General features: G+C 43.6%; 2 protein-coding genes across 3 annotated transcripts; both read right to left on the bottom strand.

Annotated features, from left to right (window-relative positions):
• Positions 1 to 618: 618 nt before the first annotated feature.
• On the bottom strand, positions 619 to 10,264 carry LOC133920469 (E3 ubiquitin-protein ligase PRT1-like). The gene is made up of 8 exons (XM_062365087.1): positions 10,143 to 10,264; positions 8,859 to 8,887; positions 8,595 to 8,774; positions 8,122 to 8,187; positions 7,851 to 8,027; positions 7,568 to 7,771; positions 1,723 to 1,813; positions 619 to 937 (listed from the first exon to the last, which is right to left on the bottom strand). Exons 1-8 carry the CDS (start codon positions 10,262 to 10,264, stop codon positions 619 to 621), a joined length of 1,188 nt encoding a protein of 395 aa, XP_062221071.1.
• A 4,354-nt stretch (positions 10,265 to 14,618) lies between these two features.
• On the bottom strand, positions 14,619 to 17,527 carry LOC133921750 (uncharacterized). 2 transcript variants are annotated; one of them, XM_062366753.1, is made up of 2 exons: positions 15,951 to 17,527; positions 14,619 to 15,856 (listed from the first exon to the last, which is right to left on the bottom strand). In XM_062366753.1, the coding sequence occupies exon 1, from the start codon at positions 17,271 to 17,273 to the stop codon at positions 16,821 to 16,823; it is 453 nt and encodes a 150-aa protein (XP_062222737.1). In that variant the 5' UTR covers positions 17,274 to 17,527; the 3' UTR covers positions 14,619 to 15,856; positions 15,951 to 16,820. The 2 variants fall into 2 exon arrangements, with proteins under 2 accessions (XP_062222737.1, XP_062222736.1); XM_062366752.1 differs by having other exon boundaries at positions 16,685 to 17,400.
• Between the last annotated feature and the right edge of the window lie 1,085 nt (positions 17,528 to 18,612).

Raw genomic sequence — 18,612 nt, 5'->3', positions numbered from 1 at the left:
GGTACAAGCCTATATATCAATAGACATATAGTAGCCATACAGTACATCAGAGGATCCCATCCCTGGTTGATCCCTGGTTGAGCCCCATCTCTCAACGACCCTCCAGTTACCGTTCCCGGTGCCGGATCCTGTCTCTGGCCGCAACTCCCCAACCCCCACCGACCGCACCCGCACTGCCACGTGGTTTGGTAGGGTCACGCTCATCGCAGCACAGATCACAAGTTTTAAAACCCTAGTACCGGTCTGTACTCTGCAGATTTCGTTCATGCAGTGCGTTTTCATAAAATAAGTAGGCACAAATTTACCAATATAGTTCTGGAAATCCTTATTTGGATTTCCTTTAAAAAGAACATCAACACGGATTTACAGAAACAGGAAAAAAACATATGGCCATTAGATGGCAATAAGTGCAGAACCAAAAAAATAAACAAAGCTAGTTCACCCTCCATTTCACATTACATTCATGTAATCTGTCCCCGCAACATACAAAGACTCACGCTCAGAAGCAGCTTTACTGCAACTGCTTTGTTTCTAGAGCAGCTGATCCTCCTCACTGTTGTCCTCTATTTCTTGATTATCGATGACCATATGCAACATCATGCCAGGAGCAACAGCTTCTTATATGACTGGCTCTTCTCCTAGACCCTCACCGTTGTCCTCTACGTCTTGATTATCAACGACTAGAACCATCACACCAGGATCAACAACCGCTTCTTCTATTACAAACTCTTCCGGACCTTCCTCGGGTATCCCATGGATTCTCAAGAGCCTGTGCAACAGTGCTGTATCATCAGCCTCCATTCTGTGGTCAGGGGTATGCTGCTGATTAAAGCGTCCCAGGAGTTTTGAACTGGAGTTGTAGCATGCTTCACAAAGTTCGAAGCCAATTAACTCAGTGCAATCCTGGCACTTGTACCTCTTACCACGTATTGGATACGCCCGCAAGGCGTTCACCAGTTTCGTCTTAGGAAAAGGATAAAAATAATTCAATACATGGTACATGCACATCTTATCAGTATCGTCCGATTTGATATTAAGGCTTGCCTCTTGCAAGTAACAAGATATTAGAAGGTTAGTAAGTTCCATTACAGAAAAAAAAAGTGACAAGCTAGAAGACGAATATTACAGTACCAACTTGATGTGTTATGGCCGAGGCCCTCTAAGAAGTGAAGGAATTGAAGGTAGTTCTTTTTTGCAGCTAAAAAGAAACCATTATTGGTAAATTTAAGAATAGCTCTTAAAAAAAGCAAGAGACAAAAGACTAGCGATCTCTGCAGTAAAACAAGAAGCATTTTGAAGCTACTCAGATAAATAGCTGTAGCCTGTAGGTACTAACATTGAAAGCTCACAACACTAGACTACATATAGAGGTATACACTGCATGTTACTGATCATAACTGTTCTTGTTGTAGAAGTTATTACCAGCTTTGAAATAATGTGTGTTGGTCTCACAGAACTGGAGGATTTGAATGAACCCTTCCCATAGAAATAAGGTTTTTTTTTAATTGGCGAGTAACATTGATATAGCTAGCATGAATGCTGCACTTTAAAGAGAAAAATCTAAAATGAAATTGCATCTCTATATACCATCTCCAAAGTGATTCATTTACAATTGTGAAGTGAAAGAAATCATTCTATCTACTCAATTCGGAAAGGTTTACCCGTTGTGTATGTTTTACCAATTACTGATAAGCTCAAAATTTAAAAAGTTAACTTGTACATACCCCACATGAGTCACACCCAACTCCAATGTGAACATTTGACAGGTCATCATCATAGTGTGCCCAGCTGCTTCCTTTTGTGCATGAAGTACCTAAACAGAACAAAAACACTTGAGTTAGCTACCCAAACAAAAAGGATTCAATATGTGCTTCATGCCTTATTTTTAAAACCTAACTAAGATCTCAGATTGCATGACTTCATGAAGCATAAACATATTCATACCAAGACAAAAGAGACTCACAAAGTAGCCTTGTACGTGTACAATGTACCTTAAAGAGTTATCCAAGACAATGACTACAACACTACCAATCAGTAGCAGGTGCTTCCTCACCCTCCTGGAGTGGTGGACCCTGCAAATGCCCTATTGCCCACTGTGCATCTGTGGACTGTACACAATTGTAGTGAAATGTGTTGGTAATTTACTATTTCTACAACCTACTGCAGTGGCTCTACACAACTTTAAATATTAGAAGGCTTCAAGTACACACTGCACAGCCCGACAGCCGTCAACTGACAACATAGAATAACCAACAATAATGACCCTTCACTCTCAACATACAATAGCAATAACAATATTATATCCCTCATCATCCACAAACTTATATCATCCAATCCAATATGCTAGTATTCCTCCACAAATGCAAGATTTAATAATAAAATAGCGTTACATGTTAGTAAATGTGACACCCCAAAATTTCATATCTTAGAATGTTAATAATTAATATTAGCAAAACAGTAATTTCCTTAAATTTTTGAAACTTTTTACAACAATGAATTATGAGATATGATTAATTCTGAAATATCAAATTGTTTTCATAAGCTAAAGATAATTTTATTAGGCTTTGATTAGGGCATGTTAGAATTTTCTTAGATTTATTTTAGTGAAATTAATATTTTACTTGAGTTTATTTTATTTTCCACTATTTCTGATATTCCCTAATCTAGAAAACCCTGGAAACCCCTTTCGAACCGAATTTCAAACTCCATCTGGGCCCCACCCACTTTCTCTTCACTCTCTTTCTATTTTTTCAGGGCCTCCCTCCTCCCCTCTCTATTGAGCCAAGCCCAACCAGGTCGTCTCCTCTCTTTCCTCTTTCTCTACTGGACCGAGCCCATCTCCCACCAGCTCTCCCTGCATCCCCTCTTCTCTCTTGATGGACCAAGCCCACACCACACGTTCCCGCCTCCTCCCTCTCTCACCGTCATCCCTCTCCTCCGGCCGGTTTCCCGAATCCAAGCCGACGAGCTCATCGCCCTCCACACGAATCCACCATCGCTGGCTCTCGCCCCTATCACAGCTTCTAGATGAGTCCGTTAGGATCTCCTCTTATCCCCCTCGTGCTTATCCCCCTCATGCTTATCTGACGCTATCTCCAAGCCTAACCCATTTAAACATTGAGGACTCGAGCTCATCCGCCACCGCCACCATTGGAACCCTAGCCCCTCGTCCACGCCTCTTACCCCTATAAAAGGGCTCCCCTCGACCCCGTAGCTCTCCACCCCGCCCTCTCAAAGCTTCTCTGCATCCCTCCACACCCAGAGTGCCGGCCGAGAGCCTTCGTCCCCATCTCCAACAAGGAGCGCCACCACGCTCTGACCTCACCGCCAAGCCATCTTCGCCTCCGCCAAGAAGCCCGCTGGCACAGTAAGCTCACAGGGAGTCTCCCTGGGCAGCTCCAGTCAACCATCTAGTTCCGAAGACCCTTCGTGGACAAGCTCTGGTCAAATCCGTTGCTCCTCGCCGTCGCTGAGCAACTGCAAGCCACCACCGGTCACCTCGTCGTCGATGAGTTCCCCACGCGCCTCTTGTTCTGTTCCGCAGCTCGTCGTTGTTATCCCGCTACTAGAGCGTTATTTTGGCCAACTCTGGTGACCCACCGTTGCATTTCGCGTTGTTGCCGTCGTCTTCAGCTCCCGCTGGCAACCAAAACAGCCGGAAGCCACCCTAGCCGTCCGATCTAAAAGCAACGACCATGATAAGATCGTGTGTACCCCTTCATTTTTATTCTAGTCAGCCCCTCCATAATCCCAGTCAGCAGTCACGTAGGCGCCACATGTCACCCACGTCAGCACATACTTGTCTAGTTAGCTACCACGTCACCATATGTGCCACAGCATCAATTCCTTTCATTTCTTCGATTTCTATTCTCTGCTGAGTCATCATTAGGTCATGCTTATGTCATAAACTAGCATTTCCTTTAGCAAAATAATTCCTGAAATTCGAAAGGAATATTCCCAGGGAATATTGTATTCCCTTTTCCTTTAAATCCTGATTTAATCTTCTAAAAGGCCGTTCTCCTTCGTTTTAACTCCAAATTGAGTCGTTCTTTCACCATAATTCATCTAAAATCATAATCTATCCAATTCTGTAGAATTTGTGAATTTTAGATTTTATTTGAGTTTTGGTGGTATTTGAACAAAATGCTTTGCACATATGGAGAAGGCTTACGACAAAATACTGAGAAATGTCATGTGGCGGGCCTTGGAGAAACACAAAGTCCCCATAAAGTACATTACCCTCGTCAAGGATATATACAATAACATTGTGATAATTATTCAGGCAAGTGAAGGTGCCACCAATAACTTCCCGCTTAAAATAGGACTACATCAAGGGTCAGCTTTGAGTTCTTATTTATTTGATTTGGTGATGGATGAAGTCACAAGGGGCATCAAGGAGACATCCCTTGGTGTATGCTCTTTGTTGATAATGTGATGCTAGTTGACGAGAGTAGGATAGTGGTTAATAGGAAATTGGAGTTGTAGAGATATGCTTTAGAATCGAAAGCTTTTAAACTTAGTAGGACCAAAATCAAGTGTATGAAGTGCGATTTCGGTGCTACTAGGCATGAGGGAGAATGTGTTAGTCCCGGTGGAGAGGTGGTTCCCAAGAAAGATACTTTTTGATATTTGGGATCGATGCTACAGAGGGATGGTGATATCGGTGAAGATGTTAATCATATAATCAAAGCCGAATGGATGAAATAGCGCCAAACTTCTGGCATCCTCTGTGACAAGAGTGCCACAAAAGCTGAAAGGTAAGTTCTATATGACGGCGATTCGACCCGTGATGTTGTATAGTGTTGAATGTTGGCTAACTAAAAGACGACATGTCTAACAGTTAAATGTAGCAAAGATGTGTATGTTGCGATGAATTTGTGATCATACAAGAAATGATCATATCCAAAATAATGATATATGTGAAAGGGGTAGGAGTAGCGTCAATTGAAGAAAAGCTTAAGCAAAACCGGTTGAGATGGTTTAGACATATCCAATGGAGGCCTCCAAAGTCACTGTGCATAACGGGATACTGCGGCATGCTGATAATGTGAAGAGAGGCAAAGGTCAATCATACCTAACATGAGAGGAGTCTGTACAGAGATATTTGAAGGAATGGAATATCCTGAAAGAGCTATCCACGGGTAGAAGTGCGTGGAAGTTAGCAATCAACGTGCTAGAACCATAACGTATGCGTCAGTCTCCTTGTACTGTTATTACTATATTTTGTACTATTACTAATACATTTATTATCATTATTGTTTTCTCATCATCTTTTTAGTTAGATCTTGCGGGTTTCACCTCTAGCCTACACTAACTTGCTTGAGACAAAGACTTTGCTGTTATTGTTTGGTGTTTATTCTAATTCATTTATTTCGTGAGCAGACGCAACATTCTGGAAGAGTTCATGGGACTTCAGGACCAAGACTTTGGAGAAGCAACTGAGCAGCAGGAAAACAAGTTGTCCTTGAACATATTGTACCTAGTTTTTAAATACTTTTATTTACAAACATGCATTGCTCTTCTACCGCAAACGTGGGAATAGGTGGACAATCCTAAATTAAGGTCTATCCTAGATTTTCCTGATTCTCCTTGTCGTCATAGATTTGTTGGGTTATTGGAATGGATGGGTAGATCATGCTTAGTCATGTTGTTGGTAAATATGGGATAATATTAATTTTGATAATGGTCTTATGCAACAAGAGGATATTATGGTAACTTTGATAGCAACATGGAAATTAGGATTTGAGCAAGTGAATTGTTGAGATTGGTGCATGTTGCACGAGAGCCGGGTTGGTGGTAGTCTTGCTTAAATCAATTAAGGACCGGTTCGTGATGCGATCGGACCAAGCTTAAAGTACAACCACGAGCCAAATTATAGGCACGGCATGGTTTAATAATTAGCATCTTTCCAATATAGTGTAGGCCAGTGGGAGTATAGGGACAGAAGGGTATACTTCTCAAAACTATATGGCACAAGAGGGGGCTTTTGGAGTGGAGGGTGTACTCCTACAGCAGTGAAACCTTAGCGGGCATATACATGTTGGAAGATGATTTGTAACAACCTTGTAGTGATCTCTCAACGCACATCATAGGAAGTATCTAAGGTACTTACAGGCACCGATGGGGATGAGTTGATCATGACTTGTGGATAAAACGTACTTCTGCAGAGTGTAAAACTGATTAATCAGTCGTTCTTATGGTCAAGAGCGGTGTGGAATGACACACATGATTAGCTAATTTGGAAGTAGATCTGTTTTAGAAAACCTTGGTGGTGGGAATCATGGTTGGGTGGTTGGAACCCTTGGATATGATTTGGGTGGTTAGAACCCTTGGATGTGATTTGGGTGGTTGGAACCCTGGATAAGGCAAGGTGGTGGGAACCTTGGTCTTTTGAGGATATTTAATTATTCATATTTTTAACTTATTGCTTTCAAAGTTATTTCTAAATAAATGTCATATTTACATAAACATGCCTATATTATGACTTTTTTGAATTAAGCTTTCATATTTACCACAACTTGCGGAGTACGACATGTACTGACACTCGTTGTTTCCCTGCAACAAATGCTGCTGAGTTGAAGACTACGTGGAGTACATTGAAGATGGTTGTGCGTTCTAGGACCGCGTGTTTTAGTCGATTGCATGTGGGATAGCCCAAGGAGCAATTGAAGATTTATCTTAGTTTTCACTGCAGTTTTCTATTTTGACCCTTAAGGTCCTAGTTGTAAGACTCTGATATTTCATAATAATTAATTGGTATTGCTATGATATTCATCTATGACATCACTGTGTGTATATGATTGATCCTAGCTATACACCCAGCAGAATCTGGACTGATTTCTTGGTCTGGGTTTGACGGTAAATCAGGTACAAAAATGCATATTTTATAAAAGAGCATTGGTGCACAAGAAAACCATCTCAAACATATCCTATACAACTTCCATCTGAGGTATTATTGTATGAATATTGCATTACTGCTAGAAGCCAACAAAACTGAAACAATAAACTACTTTTGCTGGAATAACACTAAGTGAAGTCACACCATAAACTAAGAACCGCATGTATGGTTTGGTAGATCCCACATTTTATGAAGAGTTCCTGACACAAACTACAGACTAAAGTGTATTTTGTATTTATGCAACCATGTGAAATAGTAAGCCTTGTTGGTCAACTAAGTGACAATACGGCTGTCAAGGTCTAAGCATGTTGTAATCATCTTAAGTAAAATAATAAAATTATAAGAAAACTACTAACTGCCATCCATTAGCGTGGGTAACAAAGGGCAAACAACTTAATATGAAATTTATATGCCTAACCAATGGCACATCATTCGCTTGATTAGCAAGGGAGTAGCTTAACATTGTCAGATAAACTTAATAGAAGCAACCATTCAATGTCATGCATGGTATGGGTTTCTGATTCTCTCCATATAAGTTACTGCCAGTGGAGGTATCTGATCAGCTAGAAATTGCCATAAAAAATAGGCTTTTTCCTTCTAATAAGCCATCTTACCTTGTTATATGACAAAATATGTTTAGTGAGATAGAGCTTGGCAACAAAAGCATACCTGAAGATGATCCTTCACGATTGCACCGATCCTTCTTAAACTGAACTTTCTCCCCTCTAGATTCATATTCTGCTGGAAAATATTCTTCCAGGAAATGTTCAAGGTCCAAGCAAACATTAGGAAAATCTCCTGGGTGAAGACTTCCACATACTTGGCATTTGAGTGCTTCCTCATTCAATGACGACAAACATGATACACAATACACTTCAACAAAACAAACATAAGTTAATATCTCCAAAAAAAAAAAGTTAAAATGCTTTTTTATTCTATGATTAGAACTTACCATGGCCACAATTAAGAACAGCAGGTTGATACAGCATCTCCTTACAGAGAGGGCATAAAACATCCTCAAGCTTAATTTTCTTTGAATGCTCATCCACAATGTTGTCATTAGACGAAGCTTCTTGTGGAGGTCTCATTTTACTATCTTGAAGTTGGTTCTCCCCATCTTTTCCATGTTCTTACAAAAAAAAGTGGTATATCGTATTTAAGACTTATGAGCTATCATGGGAATGGGGATAACTACAATCATAATAATATGACACAATTCTTACCATTGTTCTTGGAGTATAAAAACTCGATGATTTGGGGAGAGTATGTTTCTATACGCTTCTCTTCCTCTGAAATGTAAACCCAAAATGAACATAAAGCTACATCATAAAAGGAAAGTGTAGACAGTACTAACTAGTAAAATTTGGGAAACATGTGCTAGGCAAACCTAACCTTGTAAAGCAATGAGACAACCTAAGCCAACATGCCCACTCTCTACAACTAAGAAGTAATACCACCTGTTCTTCAAAAAAAAAAGTAATACCACCTCCTATGATGCTCCTACCCAGCATAATTATCTCTATTTTGACCTGTCAATTCATGTAATGCACCCTTGCTTAGTAGAACTGGTGTACTCTTAGAGGGAGAGGGAGGGGGGATAACTATAGAAGGGAACAACTTCCAACATGAGAAAGAAACAATGAGAACACATAACACAATTCGAGCAGTTACCAATCTTTGGGCTTTCAACACTCACCTAGTACTTCTTTTTCTCGTCTTTTGTAATCCGCAGGTTCAAGCTTTAGTAGCAAGTGATGCAAGAGCTGACAGATACTCGGGAAATGTTTATAGGGTTGCCGACACACAGCACAATGGGATTCACGTACGATATGCATAGATTTGTGGACACACCAGAAACATGACATGTGTCCACATGCTGCACCAGTAAGTGATAAATGAGTTTTGGAGAGTATGGCACAGTCGAGCAGCTTTTATCTGAACGTAAAAAACAAACTCTTACCGATGACAACCGGTTTGTAGAGAATATCCCTGCAAAACAAATTGAGTGAAAACATGTCATCGTTTGCACATTTGTGCTGAATCGAAGCCAGACAATTCAATGCACATCAAATAGCCAAAACAGAAAAAAAAAAAAAAAAAAAAAAAAAAAGAGGGAACAACATTGCGTATTTTAAGTATAGACAGAAAATTCGGCATTACCATGTTGTTTAGAGTTATATGAAGACTGCAATGTGGGGGGTCAGCATTATTGCGGTGCCCAACCAACGTCTGACACCACAGGAACCCAACAGACGGCCAGCTGAGTCATTAGAAATCCTATTTAAGTTTGCATAGGCAACTATTTGATTAGTTGAATTAGTGATAAGATTGGTTGAGGACTAAATTCTGTTATTAGGAGTTCAGTCTCTCCTATATGAGAGGGAAGGAGTTATGTTTACAACTCAAGCAAGAAGTTATCATCTATCCTCTTTCTCTGCCTCTTCCTTGTGCATCCCCCTCTCTGTGGGCATTCTGCCTTTCCTCCAGCCGCACCTCCTCCACCACGGCTCCAGGCTGAAGAGGCCAGGACCAAGAGCCCAAGACCTCCCATCATCCACTGCTATGCATTACTTTCTTATCATGAGCATGACAGGCACCAACCAAAGAAATACCAAACTCGCTGATGGCTCAACATCATGCATCTCTGCCATGAGCCAAATCTAATTATTTATTTCATTTCATGTTCCACAAGGCATTGAACCCAGTAAAGTCGTTGCACATCCAAACAATGCTCGGTCATCAAACTAAAATGATAGTATCACATTGCATTACTTGTATTCCTGGATACAGAATTTTGCTATATATGAGTCGGGCCAGCTGCATACGCATTTGTTTTGCGTAGATGTAAACATTTGCTGATAGACCATTCTTGAGATTATGGGGAGGTGAATGTGTCCCCTAGGCCCTGGCACGATCAACCTAAAAAACGATTTCACATCATGCAGCGTGCAAACACCTCTAGCTCTAAGTGTTCATAGTTTTCGAGGAACAAGGTGTTCTAGAGTATTATCGACACAAAAGCTTACCAACAACGCAATCTAGCGTATTACTGGTACAAAAATCGAGGGGCAATCTATCAGCACGAACAAGCACTGGCCTGCATAGAACCAAAGCGATTGCGCGAAATCACAAGATAATCTATATCATGCACCCCCACAGTGTATGCAGGAAACAAGTTCTACCCATGCCGACAACAGGAGAGACGGTGGGGAAAAAAGGGCGCCCGTATGGGCAACAAACTCACAGGCAGACGCAGCACTGGAACCGGGGGTCCTCCGGATCGTCGCAGCCGGGCCCGGCGACGGTGGAGGCGGCCGCCCCCTCCTCCTTCTTCTCAGGCTCCGGCTGGCGGCCGTTGGAGGCCATCCTCCCTCCCTCCTCGATTCGCCTCGCCTCACCGAAGCAACGGATGGGGAGTCTTGCGCGAGAGGTCAGATCCAAGAGGAGGAAGGGGATTTTTTATTTTTTAAATCCAAAAATTAAAAATATGTACTATCGATTTTGAAATTTTGCAAACTATACTCCTACACCCATTAGACATGCCTGAGCCATCAGTCCATATTGGAAAACTATCGTACTTTCAATGGACGACGGGTGATGCCAGTAGCCTTCCAACGATCGATAAGGCCACAGTGGCATCCACCTGTTGCCCGTGAAAAGAGCGATAGCTATTATGTCGACCTTCTAACGTGTGACAGATTTACCTATAAAAGGTTATGTCCAGGCTCTCCAAGTACTATGCTCATTTGTTCATTTCTCATTAGCGCGCGCAAAGAGAGTGAGAGAGAGGAGAGGAAAGCGGGTGAAATCCTGTCGAAATCCTTCAGTGTTGGAGGTAAATATTCTAACCTTAGTATTTTTTACAAACTAATTAGATTAGCTATCAAATCTAGTTGTGGATATTGGTTATGTATCAGATCTATAATTTGGTGATATTAGACCTAGGTTTTATAAGGATAGTTGTAACTCTTGGATGTTAGTTTTTTAGGGATATTAGTATTGTTATTAGATATAAATTTTTATAGCAGCGTAAAGTAAATGTTAGACCTAGGTTTAAAGGATAATCGTACTATTATTATATCTAGGTTATTAGATTAACGTAGAGTAATAGTTAGACTTAGGCTTTTAGAGTAACATTAGCTGTTTGTTTTATTATATCATTGTAAGCCAAAATAATAGAATACTTGGAGCTGTTTGACCCACGTATGGATGACAGGCACCACTCCTACCTGACTGATGTTAAGGCGGCTAAGCTCTTAGTACTTCAACCACGAGTTCTGAACAAGCTCGTGAGGTTGCATAAGTGTTGGATCCCCATGTTTGAAATACATTCCCTTCATGTGCTTCTAATGCTTGTGAAGTATTGTATTTACATATACATTATATATTGTTTGCAGGTTATGCAGGGCTAGGCTTCTCCTGCTCTGCAGGTTTATGGAGGCAGACGGGGAGCTCGGGCGAGTAGAGTCCATGCGGTGGTCCAGTTTCAATCGGCCCTACTTGCTGTGCTTGTGGATAGATGAAGGCTAGAGATGCACATATTTCATCTCGCGTGTGGGGGAGATGTCACCTACACTTGAGGACGTCGCGCTCCTACTTAGACTACCAGTGCAGGCCAAGCAGTGGGTGTGAGGGATGTAGTTCCCACATGGCACGATGACATCATGGCATAGTTTGGTGCTCTTGTGTGGAGGGACGATTTACATGCTTAATATTTTTCATTTTTTAACTAACAGGAGGATTACATCCACCCTGCGACAAGTGACACCGCTATTTCTAGGCACTTGGAGGCCTACTTGCTGCTGTTCAGGTGGATTGTGTTCACCGCCACCCATGACAACCTGGTCTTCAAAATCTTGATCTTGTACGCCATGAAGATAGTCGACACCAGACTAGGAAAGGTCCCCCAGTACATTTGGGTTTCTAATATGCTAGCCACGACCTACAAGGGTCTATGTGAGGCCTACACGAAGTCGAATTCAAGTGCCATCTTCTTTGGTTGTTCGCTACTTCTCCAATTATGGTCATATGGGTGGTTTGCCATTGCTTAACTAGTACTGGACCATGACCCTACAACATTGCACCTAACGGCGAGGACGGGCTCACCATGGGTTCATTATGGTGTTGACAATGAGTAAGATCTTTTAAGATCTCACATATTCCTTATGTTGATTCCATTAATTTATTTGTCTAATGATTATTCTCTACGCAGCTGATGTGAGCCAGCACCCGGATGCACAGGGCGCACCTAGAATTCATAGCCCAATTTGACAATCTCTTGGTCGACGATGTGAGGTGGACAGCGTACTCCTACAAGGATGTACTCTTACATGCTCGCTTGGGGATGTCTTTGTTGTGCACGCGGGACATGGACTACTAGTTGACGAGGAAAGTCATCGTCTTCGACATCTTCGTCAAGGCTTACACGCCGCATCGGGTGATGCACCTATTTGATCGGTACCAACAATTCCTCTACCCCTTTCGGCGGATTGTGCATGCTCATGTGCATAGGTAAACTGTTCGATTCTACGATTTTCAATTTTCATTCATGAACCATACCTCGTGTAATAACTCGTCTTGTAGGTTCTCACGGAAGGGTACATCATCAACTACCCTGTAGGCACCACATCTTGAGTCATGGTTAGAGCATTGGGACGATGCACAGGAGGACATCATTGAAAAGGACCGACTGCACTCTGAGGATGCATTCGCGGAGTATCTGGCCTAGTTTCAGCCTTGGACACAGACCCGAATCACGTACACACTGTCCAAGGTGCACAATGCACATATGAGACATGAAGTGCACGTACAAGACACGTACCCAGTGCACAGGGTCCAAGCACGATCGTTGACAGTATGTTTCGTCGACACAAACAATAGTTGTACCCTAAAATTAACTTACAAAACACTTGTATCAACCTACATAACATTTGTTCGCAGAGGGATCTCATGTAGTAGATAGGGGTCGAGGTCGGTACTAATATCCAGTGGCTAGACCACGGGATAGATATCCCTGCCTCAGAAATACATGGGGTGTTCTACACAATCTATGAGAAGGTGTAGAAGATTATAAAGATGTTCAGTTGTAGGTCCACTCTAGATGTTGCTCATCCCCCCCCCCTGCTCAGCCAGCTCAGGCGCCTCCTGTTCGACCAATGCTCTGAGTCCTCACCCCTTAACGACATTTATAGATTAACCTCACCCCACTCCTACATCTGACGTGCGTTGAGCACTACGGCAGTGGCTCCTCTAGACCCTCTTACATTGGTGTCGGTGAGCACTACAACAGTAGCTTCTTTAGATCATCTTACACAGTTGCCGGTGCTTCTCATCTCGCGCCCCTCCATGTAACTTTAGTAACCGGGACGGGTTGAGATATTCTTTGACCATTTTTTTTCCTCTTTTCGTAGTGTGACTGATTTTTTTTTTTTTTTTTGCCATGCTTTTTTAGAAAATGGAAACAGTTTTGGTCTTTTACATCGTGAGATATATATAACCTTGTTCTTTATTATATTATTTCAGCTCATAACCCAAAGTTGAGGGGGGATAAAAAAATAAATTCATATACCACTGAACCGAACTAACAACCCGAATCAACTGATCAATTGATAGCGCGTAGTGGGTACGTTTGACCTGTTTCCGGATAGCGAAGCCAGATAGCGACCCGACCTGCCGAACCGACCGAGTGCCCATGCAGATGCAGGCAGAGGTCATGACGTCTAAGCACCATCAACACCCGCACTTGTTAACGGGGAGTCTTGGTTCACGGTGGCCGCCGCCGGCCAGCTTCTCTTCCTTTCCCGCTGAGCAGGCTTCAGGAGCTGCAAAATCTCACGTCCAGGATGCATCGCCTGGCAGCGCAGGTTGGAAAAGCTGGTAACATCTTGTCATTTGTCATTGGAATTGTAATTGCTTACTACTGAGCTGCAGCGTCTCCATGTGGTTGCTAAACACGAAACAGATGCTGGGTCGTGTACTCGTGTCTCTGCTTTCATGACTGTTCATACCTTACCGTGTTGTACCAGCAGATGCCCAAAACTGTGCAGGTGTAGTACAGATGTAATGAACCCGATAAAGCTTTTGAAAGGAGCACAGAATCGAAACAAAGACCCGGTTGGCCTGGAGCACAGAGAAAAAATATAGGACTGATACTGACAGTTCATCACGCAAGAAATAATTCACAGAGTTAGGATCGTTAATTAATAGAATAGTACTTACTAACTAATATTAATATATAGAAATAGATATCTACAAATAGAAACAAACTAATATATAGATAATCGAAATTGAAAAGAACTGTTTTTAGTATATAGTTTCCCTGTTCTATTGCTACGGTGGGTCTTATGCAATCGATGGTATTATATAGATGTCACTTCAACACAATATAGGTCATTGAAAGGATCTCAGATGACTCACCAAAGCATGAAAGTCAGTTAGAAAATAGATTTCTATTTAAAAAGTGTCTAACCGCGTAGATAAGCTCACATTAACCCGTCAATTTTGGATTCAATTCATAATTTTTTCTTGAAAAGTTTCAAAAAGAAATTGGAATAATATCAATTCATATAGAGGAAAAAATTCTTTATCGATGCAAACGTTGTACCTAGAGAGTAGAGATAGAGGAAGAGAGAAAAATAAAATAAAATAAAATAAAGAATAAAAAAAATAAGTCGAAGATATAAGAGTCCAGATTTCAAATGAAGAAATGAAAAATGGAAAAGGATCTGCTGACTGAAGCGAGGAGAGCGCGACCGGCCGGTGGGTCAGACACTCAGCCGACCATCACGATGGCTTGGCCAAAGCATCGAGTACTACTAGTTGTGTGGTTCATTAGGAATTAAGATGCTTCCCGGAAAGAGAATTATGAAACAGCTGGTAGAGACCCTGTTAGCTGCTTGACGCGTCCAAGCTAGCTTCAAACAAAAAGCCTTTGAACCATATTTAAAAATTGACTAGACTTCCATCAAGCTAAGCAGGTGACCAACGAGTAGCGCATTACTCCATCCTAACCAACAATCGCCCAACAAACCCGAACCGACGAATGACTACGTTGCCAAGGCCTTCCATAGGAAATGAAATGAATGAACCCATCGCCATGTTCATCTGCTTGTACACATTTTCCTCCCCGGGGATACGTATTTTTTTCGACGCAAACATCGTGGATGTGCGTGCAGAAACACTATTGCGCATCGTGCAAGACACTACAAAGCACAGAGAGACCATCGTTCGTGCACATCCTTTGCTTCCCAGTAAGCAGAGAACAGCAGGCATAGTTCTCTCGCATCACCTTTGCTTCGTCCGTTCTTCATCGGCTTCTTTTCTTGTTGCCAGCAGCTGTCGGTCACCTCACCCGTCCTACTGTATCGACGCGTGTCCTCTCGCCCTTCCCGTCCCTCATGTCGCTGCCGGAGAAGAACAACAAAGCCAACCACTCCTGTCATCCTGTGCAACGGTCATCACTAGTCACTGGTGCTGTCAGGTGATTTTGCATCAGGAGTTGGTTGGATGCAAATGGAAAAGATTTGCCTTGACTCCTGTCAGCTTCGAAATCGAAAGCCTGATCGTGACAACGCTTGATCAAATCGTCTCAGCAAAAGAAATGTTCACTTGGATGAAAATGATACCGATAAAAAGTTGAGTAGATAGATAGATAGCTTGCATCCGAAGTGGAGAGCTTTTATTAAAGAGATACTTCGTACTTGGGCGAAGCCAAAAGGCCATCTGTTCTGAAATGCTGAAATACAGTGAGCTAGACTAGCAGAGAAGCAAGTGTATTGGGGGCCTCCAGAGTCCTGAATAATTCGGTGATTTCCAGTAAGAAGTCCAGTCGCCTCAGTTGACAATGCATATTTTTAGTCTCCTGGCTGCTGCGACATGCCCACGCGCAGCGCAGACCGTTGAAGTGTTGAACGAAGTTATTTACACTTCACAGATTATTGAACGAGAACAACGACTCCTCTAGGGAAAAAAAAGAAGGATGAGAACAAAATCTAGATCACTAGAACCATAAATTAGTCCATCTCTTTGAGGGAATGATAAGTCAGCAAGTCACCAGTTCATGAAGTGAGCAACATGGCAAATTCCGCGATTCAAAATCAAGTTCTAGCTGGATCAAATGACCCAAGCTGTACCACTGCAAGTCTACCGCCACCTGCCGAACTGTGGCACTAGGGAGAAAAAAGGTGATCTGCAGAGTAGCAAGAACACAAAGATGCTAACAGATCATACCGTCTTTATTGCTTTACTAAGCACGGAGGAACACCAAGATGAGATACATCTGCAAGCAAAGGTCCATTCACTGGACTTGTGGTGGTAATTGCCAGTGTTCCTCCAAATATGGAGCCACGCATCTAGACGCATGGAACAGAGAGCAGTCGCACCAAATCAACAGCATGAGTTCATACGCTACTACTAAAACGTTACCCTGCCTTTACTTAGTAAGGGTGTTACCTGTACCGTGTCTAATTTTTTTTACCAAATCAGATACCGAATCTAGTCGGATTCAAACACCTGTTTGGAATTTCAAATTATATTTGACATGTCTAAATTTTTTTTGTTGAATTGGACACTGAATAGAGTCAGATTTCGACACTCGTGAACATCGATGGTCGATTCATTAGCGCATTCATACCAAATTTTGTCTTACGAAGAACCCAGTGAGAGAAAGCATGATAATATCGCAGCAAAAGCTAGTGGATCCAGTCTCTCGTTCGAACCTACATTAACATTTTAACGACAGAAATTGATTTTACTGCACGAAAACTAGAAGGAAAAGACATGACAAACCCTCTTGACTATGTCCAAAGCATCGGTTGTTCTTTGGGTCGATCGGTCGCCGCATCGTGCACGCGCGCGGCCGGCGAGAAGAGCCACCAGGCAATGCCGCCCCGCCGCCGTGTGCCCTCCTGCCTCCGGAGTCCAGTCACTCCTTAATCTGGAGCCAGCGGCCGAGCTGCGACGGGTTGACGACGCCAGGGATGCGGGCCCGGCCCGCCATGAGCAGCCGTGACACCTCCGCATACCGCCTACCCGGCTCGGGCGCCGCCGTCCCGGCCGGCTCCTTCTCCTTCCGGCTCGGCGGCGGGTCGAGTCTCCGCTCGCCGAGGAGGGTGCCGCACCTGAGGAACTTGTGCGCCAGGTACCCGGCCAGCAGCTTGTTTCCCGCACCGCACTGGGCCAGCCCCAGCGGCGGTGCAAGTGGCGGCTTGGCGCTAAGCCGAGCCGCAGGGCGATCCGGCTTGCCGCGTGGGTCGGGCTTAGCGAACGGCGACGGCCGCGCGAGCAGCACCGCCTGCTCCGACGACGACGAGGAGGGGTAGTAGTACTCCCGTTCCTTCCTCTTCCCGAGGAAGGCTCCGCCACGTGGCGCCTGCATCTCCGCGCGGATCGACAGCTCGACGGCCCCGATGCGCCTCCCCGCCACGCCGGACGGAATCGCCCGATGGCGACAAGCGGGGCACGAAAATGAAAGAGGGAAACGGTTGAGAGAGAAGGGAGCGCGTGGCGAGGGGCGTGGGAGCAGCTGGGGGCAGATTCGTAAATTCACGCACGGAATTTCAAACGAAATGCCCCTATTGGAAGAAGAGAGGAGAGAAGGATAGGGGAGAGGCAGATGGGCGAAGGAATGGCGCAGGCCGCAGGGGGACCAGGAGAGCGCAGCGGGCGCCTCTATTTATCTTGGGGTTAGTTAGAAGTAGCCATTGGATGTTCTACAAATAACTGGACTGCCATTGGATGTTCTACAAATAACTGGACTGCCATTGGGAGGGTTGTGCTGGCGAAGCAACGCGGTACCCGTGCGAGGGTAGTTTAGTGGTTGTGTCCATATTATTAGGGCAGGATCATCATTGCGCTTGGGCCATTGGGCGTCGTGCGTCGTGGTGGGCGCCCGGCTTGGGAGAATCGCGGACGGTTTCTCCCTGTTCAACCGAGGCCCAGTAGCCCACGAAGAGCTTTCACTCGGATGAGCGTAGAGAGAGACCGAGCTCCGACGTTGGCCCAAAACGACTTGGCCCATCCTCGCCGCACGACGAGGAGTCTCCACGACGAGACTGCGCTGGACCGTGGATCGGTTCGAACTGCTTCAAAAACACGGTCGTCGGGTGCATTCTGCCGGCCCCAATACACCAGTACACAACTGGTTTCCGAAGCAGGGTGCCATAGCCTGTATGGCAGAGCTCTCTAAATTCTTTGGGATGAGAAGTAATTTTGTATTAGAAATAATTATTTAGTGATTTTATAGGATAAATTTATGAAGAAAATGATTTTATAGAAAGTGAATTAGAGAAAGGTAGCTTTTTCAACTCTTAACACCTAATTTATTTTAACAAATAACTCCTATATAATCACTCTAACAATTGAAAACTGTAAATTAATATTTAGTAAAACTCTTCTAATTCTACTTTAAAACTGATAGAGAGCTCTGCCAAATAATTACTACCTCCAACCGGACTTACATTAAAAAAATCCCACCGGGCCGGGATGCGGGGAATTCATACTTCGGATACGCTCTCCTAGCCGAGCTGATACGCTAGCTTTAAATGCTGCACCCGCAGGAACACACGGCCTATAAAGAGCATGCTCCGCTGCTCCATTCTCTCATACCCAAGCAACTTACGAGTCACAAGCACAACAGCGACAGCAGGCTGCACATCCGATCCGAGACCAGAGAACCGACCCACCGAGATGGCATCGGCATCAGCTCTGACGAACTC

Source organism: Phragmites australis, chromosome 6, assembly GCF_958298935.1.
Source record: "Phragmites australis chromosome 6, lpPhrAust1.1, whole genome shotgun sequence".
NCBI classification, from domain to species: domain Eukaryota; kingdom Viridiplantae; phylum Streptophyta; class Magnoliopsida; order Poales; family Poaceae; genus Phragmites; species Phragmites australis.
The sequence above is the reverse complement of the archived record's forward strand: the minus strand, read 5'-3'. Positions and strand labels throughout refer to the sequence as shown.